Raw genomic sequence first — 27,992 nt, forward strand, 5'->3', positions numbered from 1 at the left:
GCATATTTTGTTTATTAAATAGGCAAAATTAAAATTTCAATTAATAAATTTCAGTCCAGCGTTTGGAAGTATTGGACAATGGATAATTTTATTCTTACTTTTACAACTTACTTACAACTTGATAGGAAAAATTTGGGGGGATATTTGTCAAAATGCTGATGTTCACAATCTCTAATTAAATTATTGCATTCCTGGGATATATCCTTCAAAAAAAACTCCTCTCATCTGTGCATATAGTGACATTTACAAGGCTGTTCATCACAGGATTTTTTAAATAACACTTTTATTGAAAATGCACAAATCATAAAATCTGCCCTTTCAAAATGTACAATTGATGATTTTCAATATATTCAAAAAGTTGTGAAATCTTACCACGATCTACTTTTAGAACATTTTGATTGCCCCAAGAAGGAACCCTATACCATTACCAATCACTCTGTATTTCTGCCTCCTCTTAGCCCCTGATGTAAATACTAATCTACTTTGTATTTCTATGTGTTTTTCTGTTCTGGACATTTCATATAAAAGAAGTGATACAATATGTAACCTTTTTTTTTTTTTTTTTTTTTGGTCTGGCTTCTTTCATTTAGCATTTAGTTTTTAAGGTCCATCTGTGTTATAGCATATATCAGTATTTCATTCCTTTTTGTTTCCAAATTATATTCCTTTGTATCTACATACCACATTTTATTTATCTACTCACTTATTGCCAACACTTACTGAGTGCCCACTCAGTTGATGGACATTTGGGTTGTGTCTAATTTTTACCTATCATGAATAATGCTGCTAAGAACATTTGTGTACACGTCTTTGTGTAGATATAATACTTTCATTTCTCTTGGATATATACCTATGATTAGAAGTGCTGGATCAAATGAAAATCTGTGCTTAGTATTTTGAGTAACTGACAGACGGTTCTCCAAAGTGTCTGTGCCATTTTATTATCCACTAGCAAAGTACAAGGTTTCAAATTCCTCCATATATCCTCACCAACACTTGCTGGTTTTTAATTTTTTTTTCTAGTGGGTGTGAAGTGATATCTCATTGTGGTTTTGATTTGTATTTCACTAATGACTAATAATGAACAACTTTACATGTGCTTATTGGCCACTTTGTATATCTTCTTTGGAGAAATAACTGCTCAAATCTTTTGCCTATTTTTAAATTGAGTTACTTGGCTTTATCGCTAAATTATTCTTTATATATTCTGGTTTGAGTCCCTAATCATAGATATGAATTGAAAATATTTTATCTCATTCTGTGGATTGTCTTTTCCTTTTCTTGATGATTTCTTTTGAAGCACAAACATTCTTAATTTTAATGAAGTCCAATTTTGGGTTTTGGGGGTTTTTTGTCCTTTGTATTTTTGGTGTCATTTCTAAGAAATCATTGCCTAGCCTAAAGTCATGAATATTTACTTGTATATTTACTCGTATGTTTCATTCTAAAATTTGTATAGTTTCACCTCTTACATTTAGGGCTATAAATAATATTGAGTTAAAAATTTTATGTGATGTGAGATAGGGATCCAAATTGATTCTTTTTGTGTAGATATTCAGTTTTCTAAGCCTGGCTTGTTGAAAAGACTAATTTTTCTCATTGAATTTTCATAGCGCCGGGGTTAAAATCAATTAACCATAAATTACCGTAAATTATTTCTGGACTCTCAATTTTATACCATTGAACTGTATGTCTCTTCTATGCCAATACCAGACTATCTTGATTACTGTAGCATTCTATTGAGTTTTGAAATGAGAAAGTGTGAGTCTTCCAACTTTGTTCTTTTTTGAGATTGCTTTGGCTAATTGGGGTCCTTTGCATTTCCATATGAATTTTAGGATCAGCAAAATTGGGGAATATTTCCATCTTAAAAATCCATGAACATGGGATGTCTTTCCATTTATTTATATCTTCTTTAATTTATTTCAATGATATTTTGTACTTTTCAGTGTACAAGTCTTATACTTCTTTTGCTAAATTTATTTTCAAGTGTTCTACTTATTTGATGTTATTGTAAATGAAATTATTTTCTTAACTCTATTCTTGGATTGGTCATTGTTAGCATACAGAATTATAATTGATTTTTGTATATTAATTTTATATCTTGCAACCACACTGAACTCATTTGTTAATTTGGATAGTTCTTTGTGGATTTCCCAGGAATTTCTACGAACAAGATGATGTCTTTTGCAAATAGAGATTTTTTTTCTTTCCTTTCAATCTGAATGACTTTATTTCTTTTTCTTGCCTGATTGTCCCAGCTGGACACCATTACACTGTTGAATATAAATGGAAAGAACAGTCAAACTTGTCTTGCTCTGATCTTAAGGGGAAAGTAATCACCCTTTCAACATTAAATATGATGTTATGTGTGTCTTGATAGATACAATTATCAGATTGAGGAAATTCCCTTTCATTTTAAGTTTTTTGAATGTCTTAACATAAAAGTATTTGATTTTGTGTAATAATCAGCTAAATAAATACTTTTTTTTTCAAAAAAGCCCTTTATTCTATTGATATTGTTATTATGTTAACTGATTTTCAGCTGTTAAAAGAACCTTGCATTCCTAGGATAAATCCCACTTAGTCATAGTATATAATCCCTTATACATGTTGCTGGATTCATTTTGCTAGTGTTTTGATGAGGACTTAGGGGCTGATTTGTCAGGGATAGTGGTCTGTAGTTTTCCTGTGATATCTATCTTTGGTTCTCATATGAGGGTAATAGTAGCCTTGGTGAAATAGTTGGAAAGTGTTCCTTCATCTTACATTTTTTGGAAGAGTTTCTGAAGGATTGGTATAAATTCTGAAAACATTTGGTAGAACCCACTAGTGAAATTATTTGGGCCTGGCCTTTATTTTACAGGAAGATTGAAAATTATTAATTTTATCTCTTTACTTGTTATAGGTCTATTCTAATTTTCTATTACTTCTAAGTAAATTTTGGAAATTTATATCTTTCTGAGAATTTGTCTATTTCACCAAGGTTATCTAATTTGTTGGCATACAGTTATTCACAATATTCCCTACAATATTTTTTATTTCTATAGGTTGGTAGTGATGTCTCCTCTTTCATCACTGATTGTATTTATTTGAACCTTTCTTTTTCTCGGTCAATGTTCTCAGAGTTTTGTGAATTTTCTTGAACTTTTCAAAGAATAACTGGGTTTTGTTGATTTCCTCTATTTTTTTTAATTTTCTATTTCATTTATTCCAACTTAATTCTTCTAATTTCTTTCCTGCTATTTGTTGGATTTAGTTTGCTCTTCTTTTTCTAGTTCAGTTATTGATTTGAGGTCTTTTTTCTTTCACAATAGGCACTTACAGCTATGGATTTCCCTGTAAGCACTATTTTAACTGCATCCCAAAAGTTTTTAAATTCTGTTTTTGTTTTCATTCATCTCAAAGTACTTTGGAATAGTCAGTGTAATTTATTCTTTGACCCACTGATTATTTAGGAGTATGTTGTTTTCCAAATTTCTAAATTTTTCATCAGTTATTGATTTTTTTAACATTTATTCATTTTTGAGAGACAGAGCATGAGTCGGGGAGGGGCAGAGAGAGGAGACACAGAATCTGAAGCAGGCTCCAGGCTCTGAGCTGTGAGCACAGAGCCTGATGTGGCGCTCAAACTCACAGGCTGCAAGATCATGACCTGAGTTGAAGTCGGATGCTTAAGCAACTGAGCCACCCAGGTGCTCTTCATCTGCTATTGATTTTTAATGTAATTGATTTTAATGTAAAATGATTTTAATGTAATTTTTAATGTAATTAGAATTTGTGATCAGCTAACACACTTCGTATTATTTTCGTATTCAAATTTGTATTGAATTTTGCTATAGTTAGGTGGAATGTTCCATAAATGTCTCTTAGATTTGGTTGGTTTTTGGTTTTGTTCAAGTTTTCAATTTACTTTTTGGTCTGCATACTTGTTCTGCTTATTATTGAAAATGGTCTACTGTTATTGATCCATTATTTATGCCTCCCTTTAAAAAAAAATGTTTATTTTGAGAGAGAGAGGCAGCAGGGGACAGGCAGAGAGAGAGAGAGGGAGAGAGAGAATCCTAAGTAGACTTCATGCTCAGCATAGAGCCTGATGCACGGTTCATTCTCATGACTGCCAGATCATGACCTGAACCAATATTGAGAGTTGGATGCTTAACTGACTGAGCCACCCAGGCACCCTTCTATTCCTCCCTTTGATTTGTCAGCTTTTGTTTTGTGAATTGGGGGCTTCATTGTTACATGCATATATATTTATAATTATCTGTCTTTTTGATGTATTAACCCTTTTATCACCATAAAATGTCATTCCTTGTCTGTAGTAACAATTTTTGTTAAAATCAATTATATCTAGTATTGTCAGTCCTCCTTTCTTCTGGTTGTTGTTTGTACAGTATATCTTTTCACATCCCTTGACTCTCAACCCATTTGTGCGTTTGAATTTAAAGTGTATTTTTTTTTTTTGGTGCAAAAAGTTGATTTATTAAAGCATAGGGACAGGACTCATGGGCAGGAAGAGCTGCACTGGGGGTGTGAAGAGTGACTGATTATACACTATGGAGTTGAGGGAGGTAAAGGCAAAAGGGAGGCCTCCAAAAGGACTTTCATATACTAACGAGAACTCATAAGATACCAGAGGCCTGGCTATTGTCAAGCTAAGTTGTTTTCCTCTAGTAAGGCATTAACATTAAGACAATAGGGAGTTCCTGGAGAAATGTTATGCTCTACATTTTCCTCAAGTATTTGTCAGTGGGCTACGGATTATAAAGAAATTTAATTTTACCTACGATTTCCTTCTTGCCTTTGTTCCCCACAGAACTCCAGAGGGGAGGATAATGTTGGGGCTCCAGGAAACTGAGTCTATAGGTTTCTAGAGATTAGGCTATTGATAATATTGCGTTTTTCTTGTAAATTACTAAGACATTTGTAAACTGGTGGAGACTCATGTCCTACATGACTGTGATCACTATCAGTTAACCATTTTTTTTTCTTTCCTTTGCTCTTGGGCTGCCAGGAATGCCTGAAGAATGTCACACATATCCCACTCTCAGGGAGTAGGGTTATTGTTAGCTTGTGCTTTGCCTTCAGCTTGCCTTACGCTCCCTTATCATACCCCCCCAAATGTAAAGCGTATCTCTTCTAGATAGCATATAGTTGAATAATGTTTTTTTTATTCATTCTGTAACTCTGTCTTTTGATTAGAGTTTTCAATCCAGTTACATTTAATGTAATACTTAAAAGATGTTTACACTTGCTATTTTACCATGTGATTTCTATATGTCTTATAAATTTTTTCTTTTATTCTTTCATAAAGTCCTTTTTGTGTTAAATATTTTTAGTACACTTTTTTTAATTTTTTTAAACACTTATTCATTTTTTGAGAGAGAGAGAGAGACATAGAATGAGTTGGGAAGGGGCAGACAGAGAGAGAGAGAGACAAAATCTGAAGCAGGCTCTGGGCTCTGAGCTGTCAGCACAGAGCCCGATGTGGGGCTTGAACCCATGAACCATGAGATCATGACTGAGCTGAAGTCAGATATCAACTGACTAAGCCACAAAGACACCGCTTTAGTGTACCTTTTTAATTACCTTGTTGTTTATTATACTATATATTGTTTAGTTATTTTCTTGGTGGATGCCCTGGAGATTACAATAAATAACTTAAACAAATTAATACCAACTTAATTTCAAAAGTATTGTGCTATTGTTGTTGTACTAATACATCTCTGTACATCATAAGTCCCCAAATGCAGTTTGGTCATAGGGCAAGAGAGTCATATGTTCTCTGATTCTTATAGGCCCTGATGAGCAGACAAGCTCTCATTATTGTGGTTTTCTACAACTAGTTCTGACACCCATACCTAATCCCAAGGATCCGTAAGTTAGGGAGATAGAAGGAAATCCGGTCCACCATCTAATAGGTGCTTACTATATTTACATGGTTGCACTGTGCTCAATATGATGAAAGGCATCAAGGAGTCACAGAGAAAGTCTGAGGTACAGTACAGATAATGCAGCTGTGAAGACAGGAGTACATCACAACACAATTCTGGAGCAACCAGACATGGAGTATAAATACTAGTTCAAGGGAAGAGAATGGAGAACTTGGTGTGAGTATAAATATAAAGGGAAGACTCTATGGAGGAGGAGATCAAAGAGTGGGTAAAAACTAAAGAAATAGAGGAAAGAGTAGAAGGTATTTGAGGAGGAGGGGTGAATGGGCAGTATATAGAGAAAATGAAAGGAGTACAGATTGGGAAATAGATGTCCAAGTCTGATAGGAAGGAAGTTTCCAGTGGTTTTCTCACATATACTTCATCTCATGGAACCCTTGCATGCAGCCCCAGCTTTGGTTTCCGTGTCCTGGGGCCACCCCCAGAAGCTAACTATGTCCTATGTCTGTTTGACTCTCTATAGCTCCCCTTCACTGACGGCCTGTACCACTTTTACCACAATGGTCTTGCAAAGGCCAAGAGAAGACGCAGCCTACATCACAAGCAGCAGCTGGAGAGAGACCCCAGGGTGAGTTTCCCTGGACACCTGCCTTACAACCTCTGCTGCCACATCTGAGCCCACTGAGGGAATGTATAAAGGGATGGGTGGGGAATTTTGAAGTAAAGACACTCAAGTATTATGATAGGCAAAATGGATCTTTGGCAGAGTGGTACTGGGGACTCTCCACTCCTCTACCTTGTGCATGATAAATAAATATTTTATAGGCTGTGGAGACAGTGGGGAATAAACAGGGACACCACCCCTTTACTGGCTATCTTCTCCTGCATTATTGTGTTTGGACTTCTGGTTCCCCGGGAGCATGTTTTGGCCTGTGATGGATGGGAAAAAACCAAGCTGTTTAATGAGTTGTTTTATGGAAGGTTTCTTCTGGTGAGTCCACATGTTCTGAGGAGGTTGCTGTGCCCCATCCTGGATGTGGAGAAGTGAGCGGGTCGGCAAGTGCCTGGCTCATGGTAGGCAATGGGCTTCTCAGTATCCATGCAAAGTTGCAGCCTTTCTCTCCATATTTTCTCACACCCATCTAATTTACCACCATGCCTTAATGGTGCTCATGACCCCCATTTTTAATTTGGAATCTTTACCTTGCTCTTGGAATCCAGATCTCATTTCCTACTCCCCCTGGAAGCTTAAATTCAACTTCCCCACAGGCAAACTTAATATTTTAGCCACAAAACAGCTCCATTTCCAGAATAGGAACTTTGGTCATTCCTGAATCCTCCATCAAATCCTTTCTGCCATCCTCCTATACTCACAGACTCATTCAATTGAGTAAGAGAAAATATTATCTTATTAATTACTAATAAGATGTTATTTCCTTGTTAATTAAGGGAAATTAATAATCCAAGCAAGTTGCTCTCTGCACATTGACGGCTGCACAACCTCTTCTCCAGAACTCTTGGGGGGAAAGTGGATATAAAGTGGGCCAGACAGTTGGGTTAGATATTTACACATGAGATTCTTTTGGAGTTGATAGAATCTGGAAACTCATTCTGGTGGGGCTTTTCATGTGAACATTTGGCTGGGTTTAATTTGGGCTTTAATTAGTAATGCAGATGAAACAGATGCCCCCAGCAGACCACCAACTGACAGGCCATAGGCAATTTTCTTTCAACTCCTCAACCCAGGGGATCCCCCATTTCCTGGAGTGGAAATTCTGCTCTGAGAAGCCACTTTAACTGCTTTCACAGTAAGACCCAAGCTGCCTGATGCCAGCCCATGCCAGGCATTCTCAAAGGGTCTGTTGTAGAACCTGGCATCGTTATCTAAGGGAAAAGCTCTATTTTCTGTGTCATAACTGCATTGGCCCTGGCTGTACCAACTCAGAGCTTGGGGAATACTTTGGGAAGAGGTATTATACAGGACAGAAATCCTGTATGTCTCACCTATGGGTCCAGAGTGGATACCAGTAGACAAAGACCATTCTGGTGCACTGTGACATTGGTTTTCCCTACACTTCATCGCTGTCCCATGATCTTACCCTTTATGGCCCATTGTTTTCCTTTTATTTATATATTTGCTTCAAAGTCCCATTGAGTTCTCCTCTTCCACAATTAAAGATGTTCCCTCAAGACCATCCAGGGAGAAAGAAAAAAAAAAAAAAAAAAGAAACTGGGACAGAAGGAAAGAGAGGCTTGGGAAAGAGAACTGAGGAACAGTGAAACTAAGAAGCCATTGTTTGGGTCAGAGAGACTCCTTGGGCCCATTAGGTTAAGATATACTTACTTGAAGTAATCTTTGAAATGTTTATTCTTGAAGTTTAGAGTGATATTTTCAAAAGAGAAGAAAATAAAATGGGCTAGGTAGTAAGGAAGGAGATCATGCACTAGTGATTCTAATCATTTGTCTTTATCTTCAAAATATTGTCTGTTGTAACCAAAAGGGGCGGCTATTCCCCCATCACTGCCTACTAGAAGGATCCTGGTAGCCATCTGCCTCTATGTGGTGGGACAACCATCTGCCCTGCCCATGATCATTAAAAGATAGCAGGGACACTAACAATCATACATCTCCTGTACCTCTTCTCTGTCCTCTCATCAAGGGTAAATGTTAAGACTGTTGTCAATAATAAAGTCATTCTAGGAAATGAAAAAAAGCATAAAAATCTCATAATTCTTTGGGGAAAAAAAACTACTAGTGATGACTGCCTCATTTCAAAATATTAGATCAAGCCCTGAGTCTTTCCTGCATGATGTTTTTGTGGTTATCTAATTTGGGCATCAGCTGATTGCAAAATATGGGGGTGACTATTCTTTTTTTCTTATTCCAGTATAATGAACATACAGTGTTACATTAGTTTCAAGTGTACAATATAGTGATTCAGCAATTCCATACCTTACTCAGTGCTTCTCACAATAAGGGTACTCTTAATCCCCATCACCTATTTCACCAATCCCCAACTCCCCAACCTCCCACTGGTAAACACCAGTTTGTTCTCTATAGTTAAGAGTCTGGGGGGGGGAGGGGGGTTGGTTTGTCTTTTTTTTTTCTTTATTCATTTGTTCATTAAATTCCATATTTGAGTAAAATCTTATGATCCTTACCTTTCTTTGACTGGCTTATTTCACTTAACATGATACTCTCTAGGTCCATGCATGTTGTTGCAAATGACAATAATTCATTATTTTTATGGCTGAGTAGTATTCCATTGCATATATATACCACATCTTCTTTATCCATTCATCTATCAATGGACATTTGGACTGCCTCCAGCATTTTACTATCGTAAATAATGCCACAATAAACATAGGTATGCATATGTCTTTTTAATGTTTTCTTTCATACTCTTTGGACAAATAGTAGTGGAATTCTTGGATCGTAGGGTAGTTCTATTTTTAATTTTTTGAGGAACCTCCATACCGTTTTCTGCAGTGGCTGCACCAGTTTGCATTCCCACCAACAATGCATGAGATTTCCTTTTTCTCCTCATCCTTATCGGAGGGGGTGCTATTCTTAAACAAAAAGCATTGACTATGATCAGTTCAAGAGTAGCACTATAAGGACTCTGCCCTGTGGGTTTACAGATCTTAAACAAAAGGGCAAATATGTCAAGAATTAGGATACCTCAAGTTTTGGGTTCCAAGCACATTCACACAAGTTGCAAAAAGAAAAATAAATAGAAGGAGAGGAAGAAAAAGGAAAGGACCAGATAGCCAGAAAGGATTACTGGTCCAGGCTTTTATCTCTTGGGTGCATGTTTTAAGTTACATTTTAGGAGCCAACATCTTAAGGGCAAGTTGTTTTATCATTCTCTGAAACGTGTTATCTCCTAGACTCATGCTTGCAGCCCCAGTTTCCTTCTTCCTCCTGTCTCCACATTTCTTCCTGGCTTTTCTCACTCACTGTCCTGCAGCTGGGGAAGGATGATGCAAAACCCAAGCAACCAGGCCTATAAGAGCAGGAGGGTTTGAGTAGCTACAGCCTTTCAGGGCTGAATCTACTAGGTAGTTTTTAGTCATAGAAACTACCAAGATGTGCTATCAGCTCAAGAAATAAGGGAAAAGGTAGAAGATCAGACTTGACTTTGGTTTTGTTCTGGTTTCAGAACAAAAGTTTCAAGGATGGTTGACCCTCATCTAGCAAATACTTTTTGTGTTTAAGAAAAACAACAGAAAGACTGGAAAAGGATCATATGTGCTTTTTGTCCAGGCCAATAAAGTTCTGCTTTCAATATGTTCCTATTCATTCACTAAGTGTCAGGACAACAGCTAAGAAAATAGATTCTGAGGCAGATTGTTTTAAAGGTGTTCTCTCGCCTTTCCATCTCTTTCTGCTAAATGTGTCTTGCTTATTTCTGGATATCTCTGCACAGCACAGTTCTGAATACATAGAAGATGTTCAATAAATAACTGCCAAATGAATGGATGATTAATAATTTTTCCTCAGGGTTTTAATCCATGAAAAAGTTCTTCTCATCTTGTATTTTTGTCCTTATTCTAAAATGTGCACCCTCTAGGAAACAGCATAGCCTTCTCTTTAGCTCCTCCTTTCAGTATATTCTTAATTGTAGGTAAAAGAAACAAGTTACTATTTTATGACTTCCAGGCCCTGTCACTGAGAACCCCATGAAGAACCAGTTATTTATTTATTTATTTATTTATTTATTGAAAAAGAGAGAGTGTGTAAGGGAAGGGTGGAGAGAGAGGGAGAGAGAATCCCAAGCAGTCACCACACTTGTCAGCATAGAGCTCAATGTGGGGCTCGAACTCACAAACCATTAGATCATGACTTGAGATGAAATCAAGAGTTGGAGGCTTAACTGAGCCACCTATGTGTCCCAAGAGCCAGTTTTTAATTTCAAAAGTCCAATACACTGGGTTGCTGATCATATTCACGGTCCCGGTACAACCGCCCACATGAGGGCAATATGTTTGGAAAGTTTGGGTAGCTAAAATAATTTAAAGAGGGAATCATTAAACCCTATTCTGGGCTGAAATAATAAGACTAGAAATGACTTCTGAGCATCAAGGTTAAGAACAAATATCCCCTGCCCAAAATGTCTGTGGGATTTGTTAAACTTCAGCTAAAAGCAACGTCAACGAGTCTTGAAACCAAATCTGACTGCAGTCCACAGTCTACATACCAACTCCCCACAGCTCTGCAAGTGGCTTAAAAGCTGCAGAGAATAGATTTGTTTAAGATAATATTTGTTTCACAGTTACGTTGAACCCTGTTTGCATATCTGACATAGCATTGAAATGAAATACTTTAAAAAACATGAAGGTTCCCATCGTTCAATGAGCAACACACATTAGCCATATGGAGGCCAAATAATTTAACAACAAATAATCTGAACGTCATTTGTTGAGAAAAGTTAATTTGATTTGAGAATTACAAACACTTATTCCCTTCTCAGAGCAATTTTACTAGACCACATAGTGATCACTTGAAATCATTTTAAAATCATTTCGCAAGTCAGAAACTCCTATCAGTTTGCTGAAAACTCGTCTGTTCCCATTCTCAAAGAATGGATGATGTCTCCCTTGCATTCTATCTATAGAACTTTTACTTCTCTAGCTTCTTCTTCATCCAAACACATCCCCCTGTCTAATGACCGTAGATGGCTGACACATGATCCAATAGTGACCTAGTTTTGTTCTTTAAGGGTCTACTCTGAGCATATTCGTGGAGTTTTGAGGGTGCTGCAAAAACCCACAAAAGTTATGTTCACTGGATAATTCTACAATAACTTCATAGAACCATACCATCAGAACAAAAAAGAAGTTTTCTCATTCTTTAAAATTAACTGGACAAGACTGGTGTGATTTGTTGGTAAAATTCTGAATAATGAGCGGGCCAGACTTTTTTTGTCTGTGGGATTTAATAATACACTAATTGATATTGTTTTAAAAAATGGATTTATTAGCATGCTTCAAACTCAGGTGGTGGACAGAAGCTGAGAAAAGCTTGTAATTGCTCTGGGTCCTTTTCTGACACTACATAATAATGCTTTTAGATCTAATTCAGGTGCAGTAATTTAGCCATGACTGGCGAACACCTAGAAAAGCTGTACATAGACTCAGATCAGAAAGATTAAGCATTGATGACATGGAAACCATGACCTAAATAAGCCCGTGAGATGATCAGAGCAATTATATAGCAATTTACTCACAATCTTTAGATTGTGACATCTTTCTGAAAAGAATACTGGAACTTCAGCAGTTCAAAGCAAGCAAACCAACTCGTTTACCTTTTCCTCCACAAGTAACATACAATTTTGTCACAATTGCTAAGCTCTTAGCATACAACCCTTTTCAAACACAGTCATACACATCAGTCATAATAAATTTTTATAATAATCATGTGCCACTTGTATGTATTGTGCCTGATTTATAGTATTAAATAACTAATTGATTTCTTAGATTAAAAGTTGGGAGAAGAAAAGGAAAAGCATCACTATCTTGTGAAAGATCTACCTTCAAATGGAAAATTTCATGGAAAAAAAATGTCTTCTTGCACTTTTGGGTTGTTTATTGTTTTTTTGTCTTTTGGGTTTTGTTTTGCTTTTTGTTTTGGTTTGGTTTGGTTTTTCATTTTGATCAAACCTTTAGCCAGTGGATAACTAGTAGAATTTGGGGTGTCCTGTCCTTACCATCACAGTGAATGCATGAGAGCCCCTCAGCCTGAGGGACAGGAAAAATAGAAATTAGATAGTTCAAGTGCCTTTTAAAGTGAATTTATACCCAAAGAATCGATTGTTTTTTATCTTCATACTTGTTAACTCTAACACGGTGAGGTTTGAGGTTTTGAGATGCTGCTCTAAGAAATGTATAGGACTTCTCCAATCTATCTTCCAAATGCTTCACTGAGGGGGGGGGGGAAGGAAGCAGAGAGACTTAATTATATGTTACTTATTTTAAAAAATAAGCAGGGTCAGTTTACTGTATAGCAAATATAACAGTATTTGTAGAACTTCTACTCCAGAAGCCACTCATGGCTGCCTTTACTCCATTTTCTCATTTTCTTGTAGCATGAGTTAGACCAACCTGAAATGGAGGTACAAAGTCACACATGAGTTTTTTAAAACAACTCAAGTCCCCAGAAATGGTGACCATCTTGTGCAATCCAGGTTTAGGTGTCCTGGTTGGACAAGGGAACAACGTATTTGGAATTAGGATTCTCATAGGGAAAGGAGTGTCCACGATGTATAATTGTGACAGTCCAGTAGACCACAAACCAAACAGAGAGTTAACCATTGGTGGGGTCTGGAAGTAGAATGAAATTTCTTTATGTCTTGGGGTTAAAGTACAGATTAGCCAGAATTCCTAAGAAAGACTCCTTCCTACCTAATAATAAATGGTTATGGGCTAATATTTGTTCATGGGCTAATAAATGTTCATGGGTGTCTCTGGCACATCTACTCTAAACAGAAATAAAGTAAAAAGATATAGAACTGAAATAAAGTGATGTTGAAGCTACATTGCGAAGAAGAAGGTAGACAATGAGAAAGAGAAGCACAGGAAAATTGTAAAAAATAAAAAATTTTTGACTGGTGGAAAATGGAGGAGACCCATCCCCACACCCAATGCAACAACTACCCCCATCCCCACCCCCAACCTCCTAACAGTCTCTCAAAATCACGGAACCAAGTGGTCCCTTCAGTGAACTGGACATTTCCTATTGTAAATAGTTCAATTTTCTATCATAAAAAAGGAAACCATGTTGCCAACCCTAAAAGGGCAAATATCTGAAAGGAGAGCATAGCAAAGTTAAGCAAATATCATTTCTTCCTCCCTTCTTCTGGTTTTTCCTCCCTGCCTCTCTCCACCTTATTTCTTCTCCTCAAGAATCCATAAGCAGCAAACACACACTTCCAGAATGTGCTTTGTGTCTCAGGCTTCAAGAGAAAAGCTGTTTTACAAAAAAAAAAAAAAAAAAAAAAAAAAGCTATAAATGCAAGCGAATGCACATACAATGAAATCCATTAGGAAGGAATTTTGGCTCAGACCTCTCCATGCCCAGCCAGCCAGCTAGTGACCCTCTGCGCGTTAGTGAGGAGAAAGCAAGGACACAGTCCTTCAATGATCGTGCTCATGACATTTCTGCAGGAACCAGATCACTGAGTCAGAAAAGAACAGAGAGGAGGGCTCCAGGGTTTCCTCTCACTTTAATTTGATAACAGTTTAAGAACAGTGAGTGTTAGATGCTGCCGTTTTATTTGGGTTCCTGCAAAAAGCAAACCCTGAGACAAGAACTCAGAAGAGGGTCATTTATTTGGGTGGTTGGTCCTAAGAAACACGAGGGAAAGACTGAAATTAAAAAAGGAAGTGAGGAAAGCATATAGAGGGTGGATATGTTAGCAGGTTTTCATCGTAGGCACCAGAGACTCAGTCCCACCGAGTTCTCTCTGAGAGTGATGTGTAGAATGTGCTTTAGACTTGTCCCACAAGGAGTGAAGCTGATTGAGGAATGATTAATCTACAGGCTCTGTCTCATGTTTGAGTTGATCCTGAATGTTAAATCCCTAGCACTTTGGGCTGCCTTGCGCACAGGCTGAGTCTCAGGATGCGGGAGAAAGCCCTAGAGCAGAGAGATAGCAGAGAAGCCGTGAGCAGTCACAGGTGAACTCAGAGGAGGGCCCAGAGAGTATAGGCTTGAAATCTACAGCTACTGTCACAAATCGCACAAACCCAATGCTGTGCTGAGGACTTAGCATGCATCATCTCGTTAGCCCTAACCCTCAAACGTCGCCTGTGAATTACATACTGTCAGATTCCCAGTTTACAGGTGTGGCAATAGGACCTTAGGGAGGCTCGTCCCACAGTTTGTAAGGAATCTTCACCACTGCGCAGTGCTGCTGTCTTGGACTTGTAGTTCATAAATTAATTTTCCCGGCTCCTTTGCACAAAGATTGTGTTGGGACCAGGTTCCTTGTGGATGGGAATGACCTGTGAGGCACTGAGACGTGGTACATCACTTTCTAATTTTCCTAATAAATTTTCATAGTCAATATTGACCATGTGTAGTTTTTACCACACCCACTTCAGAATCCTACTTGGATTCCTCTCCGAATGAAAACAAAGATGGTGTCTTAGCTTGAATTTCCTGGAAATGTGCTCTGAGATGGAGAGTTGCATGTGTAAAAGATGTTGTTAAGAACGCTAGCTGGGCATGAGATTGAAAACAGCGTTGTCTCATGTGGCTCTCTCCATCTTGAAACCAATAATACACTCAGATCCTTCCTGTGCTTCACACCCCTCTGCTTCCTCTTCCACTTCAGGGCTCATGTGACACCATTGGATCCATCCAGATAACCCAGCATGATCTCTCTCTCTTAAAGTCAGCACACCAGTAACCTTAATTTCCTCTGCAAAGTCCCTTTTACCACAAGACGCAATACAACCATGAGTAACACTAGGGGCAGAAGACCATGGGTGTCAAAATTCTGCCTTGAGCCTTTACCTTCCTGGAAGAGTTGGCATGCCTTCTAGGGTCAATAGCTCCTTCTAGACAGCCCAGCTTCCCCCTCACTGCCCTCCTCTGGGGATTGCATTTAACTTAGAGGAAAAGGAATCTAGAAGCACACAACCTTGACCATGCTTGGAGCCCAAAACAATGAAGCCAAGAAACCCATGTGGATTGCACTCTGACTTACCTTTACACTCTGATTTGCACTTAAGATTTGGGCTCGGCAGGTGTAAACCTTCCATGGGGCATATATTTGGAAAGTGACGTGACAGCATCCAGAGAAGAAGTGTGTTGGGAGATAATGCAGGAAGGAGTCTTCAGAAATGCTCCAGCCTGTGCGAAAAGCTAATCTGCCCTAATCTGCTGGCTTTATTATGCAGCAGGGAGCAACAGTTCAGTATCTCCTCTGGACATTGCAGATATGCCTAGCTTCCTGCCTCAAAGAGCTGCTGCTCGTGCTATAATTAAGTATTCGTGGGGAACAGGGGAGAATTATTTACCATGAATTCAGAAAGGCAGAGAGAAAGCTGCTAATGAGTAGGCCTGGTTTTTCCTAGATGTTGTGAGCATATTTTTAAATGATTACTACGGTTCACGCTGCCAGGCTTACTAAAAGGAAGGAGGAGCACTCTGGGAGACACCATTCTAGCAAGCCCAGAGATCTCTGGGGAGTTTTAACTTTCTTTGAGAGAATTCTAATGAGCCCCAGTGCAGAGAAAAACAACACAAAGAGAAGAAAGTGGTTCCGTATCAACTTTATAACTCACAAGATAAAGACTCTCAAACGGTGAGCTGGCAAGCTTCTAGGACTTCTAGGCAAAATCTTCAATGTGTGTAGAGCAAATTTCTCCCAACCTGCCTTACCTGATTCCTTCCCCAACCTTTCTCAAGATGCAAAAGGAAATGTCTTTAAATACCTAAAATGTTTTTCTTGTTTCCTCTAAAAATGAGCATTTTATGTATGCTTATTGAATTCACAATGTAATTACATTATCTGGTTGCTTGCTAGCAAACTATTTATTCATTCCTCAAATATTTATTGAGTTCAACTACATGCTGAGCACTGTTCCAGGTACCAGGGCACAACAGGGAACAAAATAGACAAAGTTCTTCTCCCATGAAGTTTATATACTACTGGGGATGAAAAAGACAAAAACCAGATACTAAAGTAGGTATATGACTGTTGGCAAACATGTTATGAAAATGAATAGAGCAAAAGTGGGAGGAAGAGAGGGCCAGGGGAGGGGGTGTTTCCATTTTATAAAAAGCATCCAGGGTTGTCTACTCTAGTCAGGTGACATTTACACATAGACCTGAAGGAGGTTAAGAAAGGTATCCTCTGGCTATCTGCAGAAATGGCCTTCCCAGCAGAGGAACCACCAAGGATAAAAGCCAGGTGTCTAGGGTACACTTGATGTGTTTTAAAAAATAACAAGAATTCCAGTAAGTCTGGGAAGATGTGAGCCAAGGAGAAGGGGGAAAGAAATGAAGTCAGAGAGGAGCAAGGGAGCAAGACCACGGTCGGGTAAGGACTTCTCATTGATTCTGAATGAAATGTGATTTCTCTGCCTCAAAGTGAATAATAATAGACTGTGGCTGGGCATGGGGATGGGGGGCACAGCTGGAAACCAGGGAGATCAGTGTTAGGTGATTGCAGCATTCTAGAAGAGAAAGGCCGGTGGCTTAAGCCAGGGTAGAAGTTAGTGGAGGTGGTAAGAAACAAGTCAGATTGGGGGACATATTGTGAAGGTAGAGTCTTTCAATTTGCTGATTCTTTTGTTGATGGATTAGATAAGGAATGGGAGAGAAAGGGAGAAGGCAAAGGTGGAAATGGGGACGGTATGGAGTCGGCATTTATGTGGGCAAAATGCGGAGAGAAGCAGGTTGATGGGGAGTGGGTAGGGAATCAAGAGTTTAGTTTGAAGCATGTTAACTTTTGAAACTTGCACTGAGTATCCAAGTGGACAAGTAAAATAAGCAAATGATTTAAAGATCTAGGCTAGAGGTGGGAGTTGGAGACATAAATTGGGAGTCACCCACATATTGACAGCATTCAATGCCATGAGATCAGTTGAGATTATCTAAAACATGAGTGTAAATTGGAGAGACAAGCCACACGGGACAGAGTCCTAGGGCACTCGAACATTTAGAAATCTGGGAGATAACTTCAGACCTGCAAACAAGACAGAGAAGTGACAAATGATGTAGGAAGGGGATCGGCAGGTCAAGCCAAAACCAATCTAGTCAATGTGTCTGAGCTCAGTTGAATTTTACCAGAATAACTTGACTGTCCTTGTACGTATTTCTTACTAAAACCCCTTAGAGGTATCAATAAGTTTCTTCAGCTTTTTCCTGTAATCTATTTTTTCTCAAGAGGTATTGTAATTCATAGTTATGAATTAGAAGCTTATGAAATAAAAATTGGATCATGAGTTTTGTTTTTCTTTTTCTTTTCTAATTTTTATTTAAATTCTATTTAGTTAACATACGGTGCAATATTGGTTTCAGGAGTAGAATTCAGTGATTCATCACTTACATACATATGATCATCATATCAAATGCCCTCCTTAATACCCATCACCCATCTAGCCCATCCTCAACCCACCTCTCTCCATCACCCCTCCGTTTGTTCTGTCTTTAAAAGTCTCTCCCTCTTTTTTTTTTTTTTTTTGAAAGAGAGAAGGAGAGAGAGTGTGCAAGCAGGGAAGGGACAGAGAGAGAGGGAGAGAGAGAGAATCCCAAGCAGGCTCCACATTGTCAGTGCAGAGCCTGACATGGGGCTCAGACTCACAAACCATGAGATCATGATCTGAGTGAAAATCAAGAGTCAGACGCTTAGCCAACTGAGCCACCCAGGTGCATCTGTCTTTAAGAGTCTCTTGTGGTTTGTTTCCCTCTCTCTTTTTTCATTTTCTTTTGTTCTCCCCTCCCATATATTCATCGGTTTTGTTTCTTAAATTCCACATGTGAGTGAAATCATCATATTTGTCTTTCTCTGATTGATAGTTTGCTTAGCATAATGCACTCTAGTCTATACACATCATTGCAAATGGCAAGGTTTCATTCCTTTTGATGGCTGAATAATATTCCATCATATATATATGGATTAGATAAGGAATGGGAGAGAAAGGAAGAAGGCAAAGATAGAAATGGGGATGGTATAGAGTCGGCATTTATGTCGGTGGACAAAATGTAAAGAGAACAGGTTGATGGGGAGTGGGTAGGTAATCAACCCTATATATATATACACACACACACACACACACACACACATATATATATATATATATGTATATATATATACCACATCTTCTTTATCCATTTATTAGTCAATGGACATTTGGGCTCTTTCCATAGTTTGGCTATTGTTGACAATGCTGCCATAGACATCAGGGTACATGTACCCCTTCGAATCTGTATTTTTGTATCCTTTGGGTAAATAGCTAATACTACAATTGCTGGATCATCGGGTAGTTCTAAGTTTTATGTCATGGACAGTGCTGTGTCTGGGCTAGGTGGTACACTTTGAAGAAGAGAATCACATTTGACTCAGAATGGATAAGAATCAAGCTTTTAAAAACTCAAGCCCGGGGTGCCTGGGTGGCTCAGTCGGTTGAGTGACCGACTTCAGCTCAGGTCATGATCTCACAGTTTGTGAATTTGAGCCTTGTGCTCTTGTCTCACAAAGCCTGGTCTCTCTCTGTCTCAGAAATAAATAAATATAAAAAAAAATTTTTAATAAAAAATTTAAAAAATAAAAACTCAAGCCCAATCAGACAATATCTCAGAGCTAAGACCTGGTTCTGGGAGCTCCTGGGTGAAATTACTGGAAAACAGCCTATTTGACATGGAGCAGCTAAGCTGGGCACTTCTTTTCTAATTTTTAGGAGCTATAAAAACCATGAGGAGCATCAAGTTTGACTGTAAACCCAAAGGAAAGAAACTTAATCTCCAATTAAGAAAAATAAAAATGCAAGCTGTGTTGATTCAATTCAGATCACATTTTCATGCATTTCAGAAAGATAGAGTTCTTAAAATAATTTCCTGTTAAGATTCAAAATCTGTCTAGAGGGTAATTTCTCACTCCTTAAACCACTGCTCCCAAATGAATTTTATTCAATGCTTAGCTGAAGGAGACTATTAGTGTTCCTTTTAAAAAAAAAAAATTTTAATGTTTATTTATTTTGACAGAGAGACAGAGCATGAGTGGGGGAGGGGCAAAGAGAGGGGGAGAGACAGAATCCGAAGCAGGCTCCAGGCTCTGAGCTGTCATCACAGAGCCCAACGCTGGGCTCGAACTCACGGATGACGAGATCGTGGCCTGAGCCAAAGTCGGACGCTTAACCAACTGAGCCACCCAGGCACCCCTAGTGTTCCTTAATGAAGACATAAAAAAATGGTTAAAATAGGTATGTCTATGCAGCTACTGACTTTTCCTGAGATAATATTTTGTGAGACAGTTAGCTTTGGAGTTGGATATGCCTCAGAAAGATTTTATAAAAACAAAAACAAAAAACAAAAAAATCCCACCACTCTTTAAAACTCTCTTTTTATTGGTTTGGCCATTTTTCCTTTATGATGCACGTTGACATGTTTGTGATCACGTCTCCATCTGTAAACAGACATGCTCTTAAATACAAGCCAAGGGAATTTTGAAAATGAATGGAATTGAATTCCTACCGTTTCCAGTAGTTTCAAACCCTTATGGGTTGAGGAGAGGACACAAGTGAAGCCAGGTCTAGAAATGAGTAAACAGCAGTTATACAAAGAGATTCATGTCTGAATAACAGCCGGTTGCTGGAGTTTATCTAATTGGTTTCCCATTATCTGTACTGAAAATGTTGTGTTTTCTATCTTCTCTTCGGCAAGTATGTCCCATTTAGCAACAAAGAACTTATTGCCCAAGAGAAAACAGGTAAGACAAAACAATTTTCCATTTTCCGTTCCCCTTGAAAAGGGAGAGCAGCCCACCCCATGTAAAGAATTGCTTTAATGGATGTTAGTTTGTAAGGACACCTCAGAGAAATGGCAAGAGAAAGCCCTCCCAAGAGAACTGAAGAAAAGCAAAGTGATTCAAACCCATTGTGTGGAAAGAGATTCAAATGATTGTCTACTAGGAAGAAAAGGAGCATGCTCCACCGGGGCAACATGAGGTCATTATTGGACTCATACTAGCTCTGATGACCAGTAGCTAAGTTTCCTTGAATGACCATTGTATCCTACAGTCCTCAGTTTCTTTATCTGTACGGTGAGGAGTGTAGACTAGTTAGTCTCCAAAATTCCCCTCCAGATCTTAGTATCTGAGATTACAGGGGTCCTGAAGTCCTTCCACCTGGTTAATATCAAAACCAGGACTAGATCCCAGATATTCCCACTAGGTTGTGTTCCTTCCTTTGCATATCCTTATTTTCATCTCAGAAATGGGATTGTTTTTTCTTTAAAACAATACTCCAAAGTCTTTAGAACTACAATTTATGTTAGTATTTTCACCTTTTAAAAATTTTTTGCTTATTATTTATTTTTGAGAGACAGAGAGAGAAATCATGAGTGGGGGAGGGGCCGAGAGAGGGAGACACAGAATCGGAAGTAGGCTCCAGGCTCCGAGCTGTCATCACAGAGCCGAATGTGGGGCTCGAACTCATGAACCCTGAGATCATAACCGGAGCTGAAGTCAGACTCTTAACTGACTGAGCCACCCACGTGCCCCATTAGTAATTTCATCTTTTGGAAGAGAATTTCATATCCTTTTCAAACCAGTCCATTGGAGCCCTAAAACTTCACTTGTTGTCCAAGGGAAACGTTAAGTGATGAGGTAGAGGTTATTCATCCACCTTCAAAGAGAATAACTTCTCTATCATGTTTTATAAACTGGGATATGGTGTAAGATTTCATTTGACATGGTGGGTGTGGGAGAGTGAAGGTAAGTGAACTAAAAAAAAATTGTTTGAAAACCACTGATTTCTGAATAGGTCCTATTCTCCAACTCAGTCAATTAGTGTGTGTAGCCAGGGTCATAAACCCAAGCCTGGAGAGGCCAGGCAGGCAAGTAAGTTATAACTGAGGTGGATTGAGTGTAAGCAAAGCGGTAACTCAAGCAAGAGGACAAATGGCAAATATCTTCCGCCACTTGCTGGGGAACACAAGAAGGAGTGGTGGTGACCGGAGAATCGGAGTACACACCCTGTCAAAAGGCAGCGGCTGATCCTTTGCCTCACAAAAATGAAGGCCCATGGTTACCAGATTTCTCGATTTTTTAACAAAACCAGAAAATATCCACCACTCTGTAAAATCTTTGTGCTTTCAAAAAATTTTAGTGACAAAATCAAAAATTCTTAACACACTAGAAAGCTAAAGAAAATATGTCAACCAAACAAATTTGTCCATGGGACACCATTTTGTAATCCCTGCCTCCCAAGATGGGATGATCCAGAATTTGGCAAGACACTTTCGTGACTAGCCCCTGACTTCACTGTTTGCCAATGTGGTCCCCATAAAAATTCTTCCTTAAGGCGGTCCCAAAGCTACCTCCTTAAAGCGTTGGTCCACAATCCAGGTTTTGCTTCCAGAGCCAAATGATTTCATCCTCCATGTGAAAACTCTTGAAACATTTGGAGTTGGTGACCATGCCCCCTGGACCTTCTTCAGAGTAAACATTTGTAGTTTTTTGAGATGTTTTAAAGGAATTTTGTGCTCGTCTCCTGTGCCTTCCTGATTACACCTCTCTGAACATTGTCTGAGAACTAAACACAATCCAACTCTGGCATAATGAGGTGAGAGTAGCGCTGGACTTTCACTTCCCGTGTCTTGAAAGCCATTCTTCTAGTAACACACCATAGGATCACATTAGCCTTTTTAGAAGTCACAGACCTTATTATTGACTGATACTGACCTTACAATTAATTTTTATTAGTCTAGTGTCTTCTCAAATATGCACAAACCAATCCATCCTTACAGGATTAGGGTATTGGTCCTAAAGCAAGGACTTAGGTTTGACTTTGATTTCTTCCATTTTGTTAGAGTTCATTATTAGGACCTGTCAAGATTTTATTAGATACTGATTCAGTCTCCTTTCAGCTTTCTGTCATCTACGACTTTGATCAACATCAAGATCCTCAACCAGTTCTCAATAAAAATGTTAAATAGGACAGAGAAATGGCAAAGCTCGGAATCTTTTGTCCAGTAGGATATAAATCTATTAATATAGACTCTAAGGAGTATCTCACACTGACCCCACATTGAAAGGAAATTATAAAGCACCCCAAATCCCAAAAATATCATTCAGGTCAGATGAAAAACTGTCTCACCAGGGAGGCTATTTGAAGGCTGTTGATATGGCTTGACTGCATCACTCTGAAATCTAGTTGATTCGTTTGTGTACACCTGCTCTCTGAGCAATCAGTTTGTTTGCCTCGGAGCAATCTAACCAGTTATTCACATGACCCAAATCACTAGACCAACCAGTTTTCAATCTGGTCTTTTGAGATCATTTGAATTCACTTGATAACTTGTTCACACATCTGCAACTGGTTGATGTTTAATTATGAAAAGTTTCAATCAAAGAACCAAAATCAATGAGTAATCATCAATGCTAATCATGAGAGTACCAGGTGGCATTGAAGTGTGGACCAAATAAAATTCTTCTAAAACTTAATAAAGTGATTCCATTTTAGCAAGTAAGTCAAGGCATCTCAGAAATAGACTAATTCAACTAAACATCATATTCTCCGTAGCTAAAATATAACCTGTCATTTGACTTATATATAGGAGCACTCAAAAGAATTTCTTTTTTTTTTTTTATAATAAAATTAAGTGCCTTTTTGTTGGTTTCCATACAACACCAGTGCTCATCCCAACAGGTGCCCTCCTCAGTGCCCATCACCCACTTTCCCTCCCTCCCACCTCCCATCAACCCTCATTTTATTCTCAGTTTTTAAGAGTCTTATGTTTTGCCTCCTTCCCTCTCTCTTTTTTTTCCTTCCCCTCCCCCATGGTCTTCTGTTAAGTTTCTCAGGATCCACATGAGTGAAAACATATGTTATCTGTCTTCAAAAGAATTTCTCTACCGCTTAATCATGCGACTTGGGCAAGTCACTTAACCTTCATTAAGTACCTCTGTTTTACCATCTCTATGATTAAATAGCAATGAAAGTCTAAATGTCTGGAAATAAATTGCCTTATTTTAATCTCTATCAGGGAATCACAGTGAAAGCACAAATGTCGACAAATAAGTGTTTAAAACTTCAAAGCTAAAAGAATGACTTTAGCTTTGAAAGTACATACTAGTTCCACAGATTCACTATAGCTTTTGCTGGGCAGAAAATGTGACAGTAACTCCTACTCCTTGTGCATTTTCTTCCACTTAATTCTCTATTCTCTTCGCTTGCCTTTACCCAGGAAAAATTCTAGTGAATTAAAATTTTAAAACAGTGCTCCTCAAACTATATTATAATAAGGTCCTTGCATTTCCTATCAGAAATATAAAAATAATAAAATATTTAAAATGAATACATAATGAATAATAATGAAATAATAAATAAATAAATAAATAATAACAATCTTAAGATATACTAGGTTATGTTGCAGTAACAAAACAGATTTCTCCTGACATGTCAGTGATTTAATATACAAATGTTTACTGTTTACTCCTGCTACATGTCTAGACTGGGTCAGTGGAAGTTTTAATTAACATGATCTTTCGATAACAATGCTGTTGACATTTCCATCATCTTGAGATGCCATCATCCTAACATATGGCTTCCCAGGCACTGAAAGAGAAAGGGGAAGAGGAAGCATGATGGGCTCAATCCACTTTTAATGCCTTATCTTGGAAATGGCACATATCACTTCTCCTTACCATGCATTGGCCAGAAAGAGACACAATGCCTGTCTCAATGTGAAGAAGCTGAGAAGTGTAGTGCTCTCATGTGCTCAGGTAGGAGAGACAAACTGGATATGGGAATAGCAGAAGTCCCTTGCACAGTGCATTTTTATTCAGAACAATAATAAAAATATGAATAAAAGCATGTTTTATTCTTGTGGGTGATTCCTTGGGACTCAGACTTTGCCATGAACTCGGCATTCGTGTTTTTAATCATATTGGCAGCGATTACTATCGTGCAGCCTCTGGTTAATGAGAAAGGATATACTGGGCGTTTGTGCCAAAATGAGGCACTTGTATTTTTGCTAAGATGGTTGGGCCAGCATCTCTCATCATGGGTGCTCTTCTGCAGTGTGACCTGGCCCCTCCTCTGTCAATAGGCAGAGTCTATTTCTCCATCCCCATGAATATGAGCAGATTTTGTTACTTTTTGTCCACTGGAATGTGGTAGGAGTGATGCTGTGCCAAGTCGGTACAGCCCTTAGCTGTAGCTTTCTAGGAGCTTCCACTCCTGCCTCCTGTAGCCTGGCCACTATAGATGTTACCCTGAGGCAAACATCTTCCTATTAGGAGAAGCCAGGTGGAGAAGCCGATATGCCATGAGAAGAAAGAGAAGTCAAGGAGCACCAAGACAGCAGATATGTAAGTGGAGAAGGTGTCTTGGAAGTGGATCTTTCAGATTCAGTCTCTCCAACTGCTGCTACTTGAATGCAAACCATTCAGGCTGTGTCTCTTCTGGATTTCTGACCCATGAACTCTTCAGCCAAATAAAATAGTTACTTCAAGCCATTAACTTTTGGAGTAGTGTATTGTGCAGCGATAGATAAACAGAAGGCAAAGAAATTTGCCCACCAGTTCAGATGGGATTGAGCGGTGGAAAACTGGGTAGTAGTCTATGGCAAATTCACAGAGTCCTTTAGTTCATGTTATTTCTTCGGATATTATTGCTTTTGTGATGTTTATATTTAACTTGTAAACCTGTTTTAGTATTATAGTTGTATAGGAGCTATAAGCGTTAGCAGTTGCTACCTAATTCTATTTTGTGGATATTTTATACAACATACCAATACTGGGAGACCAGTGAAAAATGATTTTCATTATAAAAGAGTCCATTTCTTTTTCAGGTTCATTCAAGTTTAAGAAATTAATACTTTTTAAATATATCTTTAAAAGGTAGGCTTAACCATAAAACAAATGACAAAATGGCAATAAGTATATACCTATCAATAATTACTTTGAATGTAAATGGACTAAACACTCCAATCAAAAGATAGAGGGTCATGGAATGGCTAAAAAAGCAAGATGCTGCCTATAAAGACCCATCTCAGACCTAAAGACACATGCAGATTTGAAAAGGAAGGGATGGGGAAGTATTACCATGTGAATGGAAGTGAAAATAAAGCTGGGGAAGCAATACTTATATCACACAAAATAGACTTCAAAACAAAAACTGCAACAGAGACAGAGAAGGACACTATATAATCATAAAGGGAACAATCCAACAAGAAGATACAATAATTGTAAATATTTATGTACCCAATTTGGAGCATCCAAATACATAAAAAGCCATTAATAACAAACATTAAGAAAGTAATCAATAGTAATACTTTAACACCTCACTTAGATCAATGGATAGAGCATCCAAACAGGAAATCAACAGGGAAACAATGACTTTGAATGACACATTGGGCCAGATGGATTTAATAAATATATTCAGAACATTCCATCCAGATCATTCCATTGGAATACACAATCTTTTCAAGTGCACATGTAACAGAGTCCTGAATGGATCACATATTAGGCCACAAAATGAGGCTTCTCAACAATTCAAGAAGATTGAAGTCATACCAAACATCTTTTCCAAACACAACACTATGAAACTAGAAAAATCAACCACAAACAAAAGTCTTGGAGCAGCACAAATATGTGGAGGTTAAATAACATGCTGCTAAACAGGGAATAGTTAGCCAAGAAATCAAAGAGGAAATAAAAATACACATAGAGACAAATGAAAATAAAAACACAACAGTCCAAAATCTTTGGAAGGCAGCAAAAGCTGTTCTAAGAGGTAAGTTTATGGCAATATGGGTCTACTTTAAAAAGCAAGGAAAATCTCAAATAAACAACCTAACCTTACATGTAACAGAGTTTAAACAAAAAGAACAAACAAGCCCAAAAGGAAGGAAGAAAATAATAAAGGTTACAGCAGAAACAAATGAAATAGGAACCAGAAAAACAATAGAACAGATCAATGAAACCAGGAACTGATTTCTTGAAAAGATCAACAAAATTGATAAACCTTTAGCCATACTCATCAAAGAGAGAAAGAGGATTCAGAGTAAATCAGATATGAAATAAGTAACAACTGACACCACAGAAATATAAAGGATTATAAGAGAATATTATGAAAAAAATATATGCCAATAAATTGGACAACCTAGAAGAACTGGATAGATTCCTAGAAACATCTGACCTTCCAAAACTGAATCAGGAAGAGATAGAAAATTTAAACAAACTGATTATCAGCAACAAAATTGAATCAGTAATCAAAAAACTCTCAACAGACAGAAGTCAGTAACAGATGGCTTCACAGATGAATTCTACCAAACATTTAAAGGAGAATTAATACCTATTCTTTTCAAACTATTCCAAAAAAATGGAAGTGAAAGGAAAGCTTCCAAACTCACTGTTTGAGGCCAACATTACCCTGATACCAAAACCAGATGCAGACACTACAAAAAAGAGAGATATAGGCTGATATCTCTGATGAATACAGATGCAAAAACAACAAAACATTAACAAACTGAATCCAACAATGCTTTTAAAAAAATCATTCACCACAATCAACTGTGATTTATTCCTGGGATGCAAGTGTGGTTCAGTATTCACAAATCAATCAATGTGATACATGACATCAAAAAAAGAAAGGCTAAAAACCATATGATCATTTCAATAGATGCAGAAAAAACATTTCACAAAGCACAACATCCATTCATGATAAAAACTCTCAACAAAATAGGTTTAGAAGGGATATACTTCAACATAATAAAGGCCATATGTGAAAAACCCAGAGAAAACAGCATACTCAATGGTGAAAAACTGACAGATTTTCCTATAAGATCAGGAAAAAGACAAGGATGTTCACTCACCACTTTTATTCAACATAGTACTAGAAGTCTAAGCCATAGCAATCAGACAAGAAAAAGAAATAAAAGGTATCCACATTGGTAAGGAAGGAGTAAAACTTCCACTGTTTGCAGATGACATGATACTACCCTAAAGACTCCACCAAGAAACTCCTAGAACTGATAAATGAATTCTAAAGTTGCAGTATACAAAATTAACATAAAGAAATCTGTTGCATTTATAATAATAAAGTAGCAGAAAGAGAAATTAAGAAAACAATCCCATTTACAATTGCACTGAAAATAATAAAATACCTAGGAACAAACTTAATCAAGGAGGTGAAAGATCCATACTCTGAAAAGTATAAAATATTGATGAAAGAAATTAAAGTCAACACAAACAAACTGAAAGATGTTCCATGCTCATGGACTGGAAGAACAAATACTGTTAAAATATCCATACTATCCAAAGCAATCTACACATTTAATGCAATCTCTATCAAAATAACAACAGTATTTTTCACAGAACTAGAAAAAATAATTCTAAAATTTGTATGGAACCACAA

General features: G+C 37.9%; 1 protein-coding gene across 1 annotated transcript in view; it reads left to right on the forward strand.

The window, feature by feature from the left end:
* Positions 1 to 27,992, forward strand: part of PCSK2 (proprotein convertase subtilisin/kexin type 2) — a 273,542-nt gene that overhangs the window by 32,261 nt on the left and 213,289 nt on the right. The window contains exon 2 of the mRNA XM_045445369.1: positions 6,421 to 6,525. Coding sequence (XP_045301325.1) covers positions 6,421 to 6,525 — 105 coding nt within the window. The remainder of the gene's footprint in view (positions 1 to 6,420; positions 6,526 to 27,992) is intronic.

This window comes from Leopardus geoffroyi, chromosome A3 (genome assembly GCF_018350155.1).
Source record: "Leopardus geoffroyi isolate Oge1 chromosome A3, O.geoffroyi_Oge1_pat1.0, whole genome shotgun sequence".
NCBI classification, from domain to species: Eukaryota; Metazoa; Chordata; class Mammalia; order Carnivora; family Felidae; genus Leopardus; species Leopardus geoffroyi.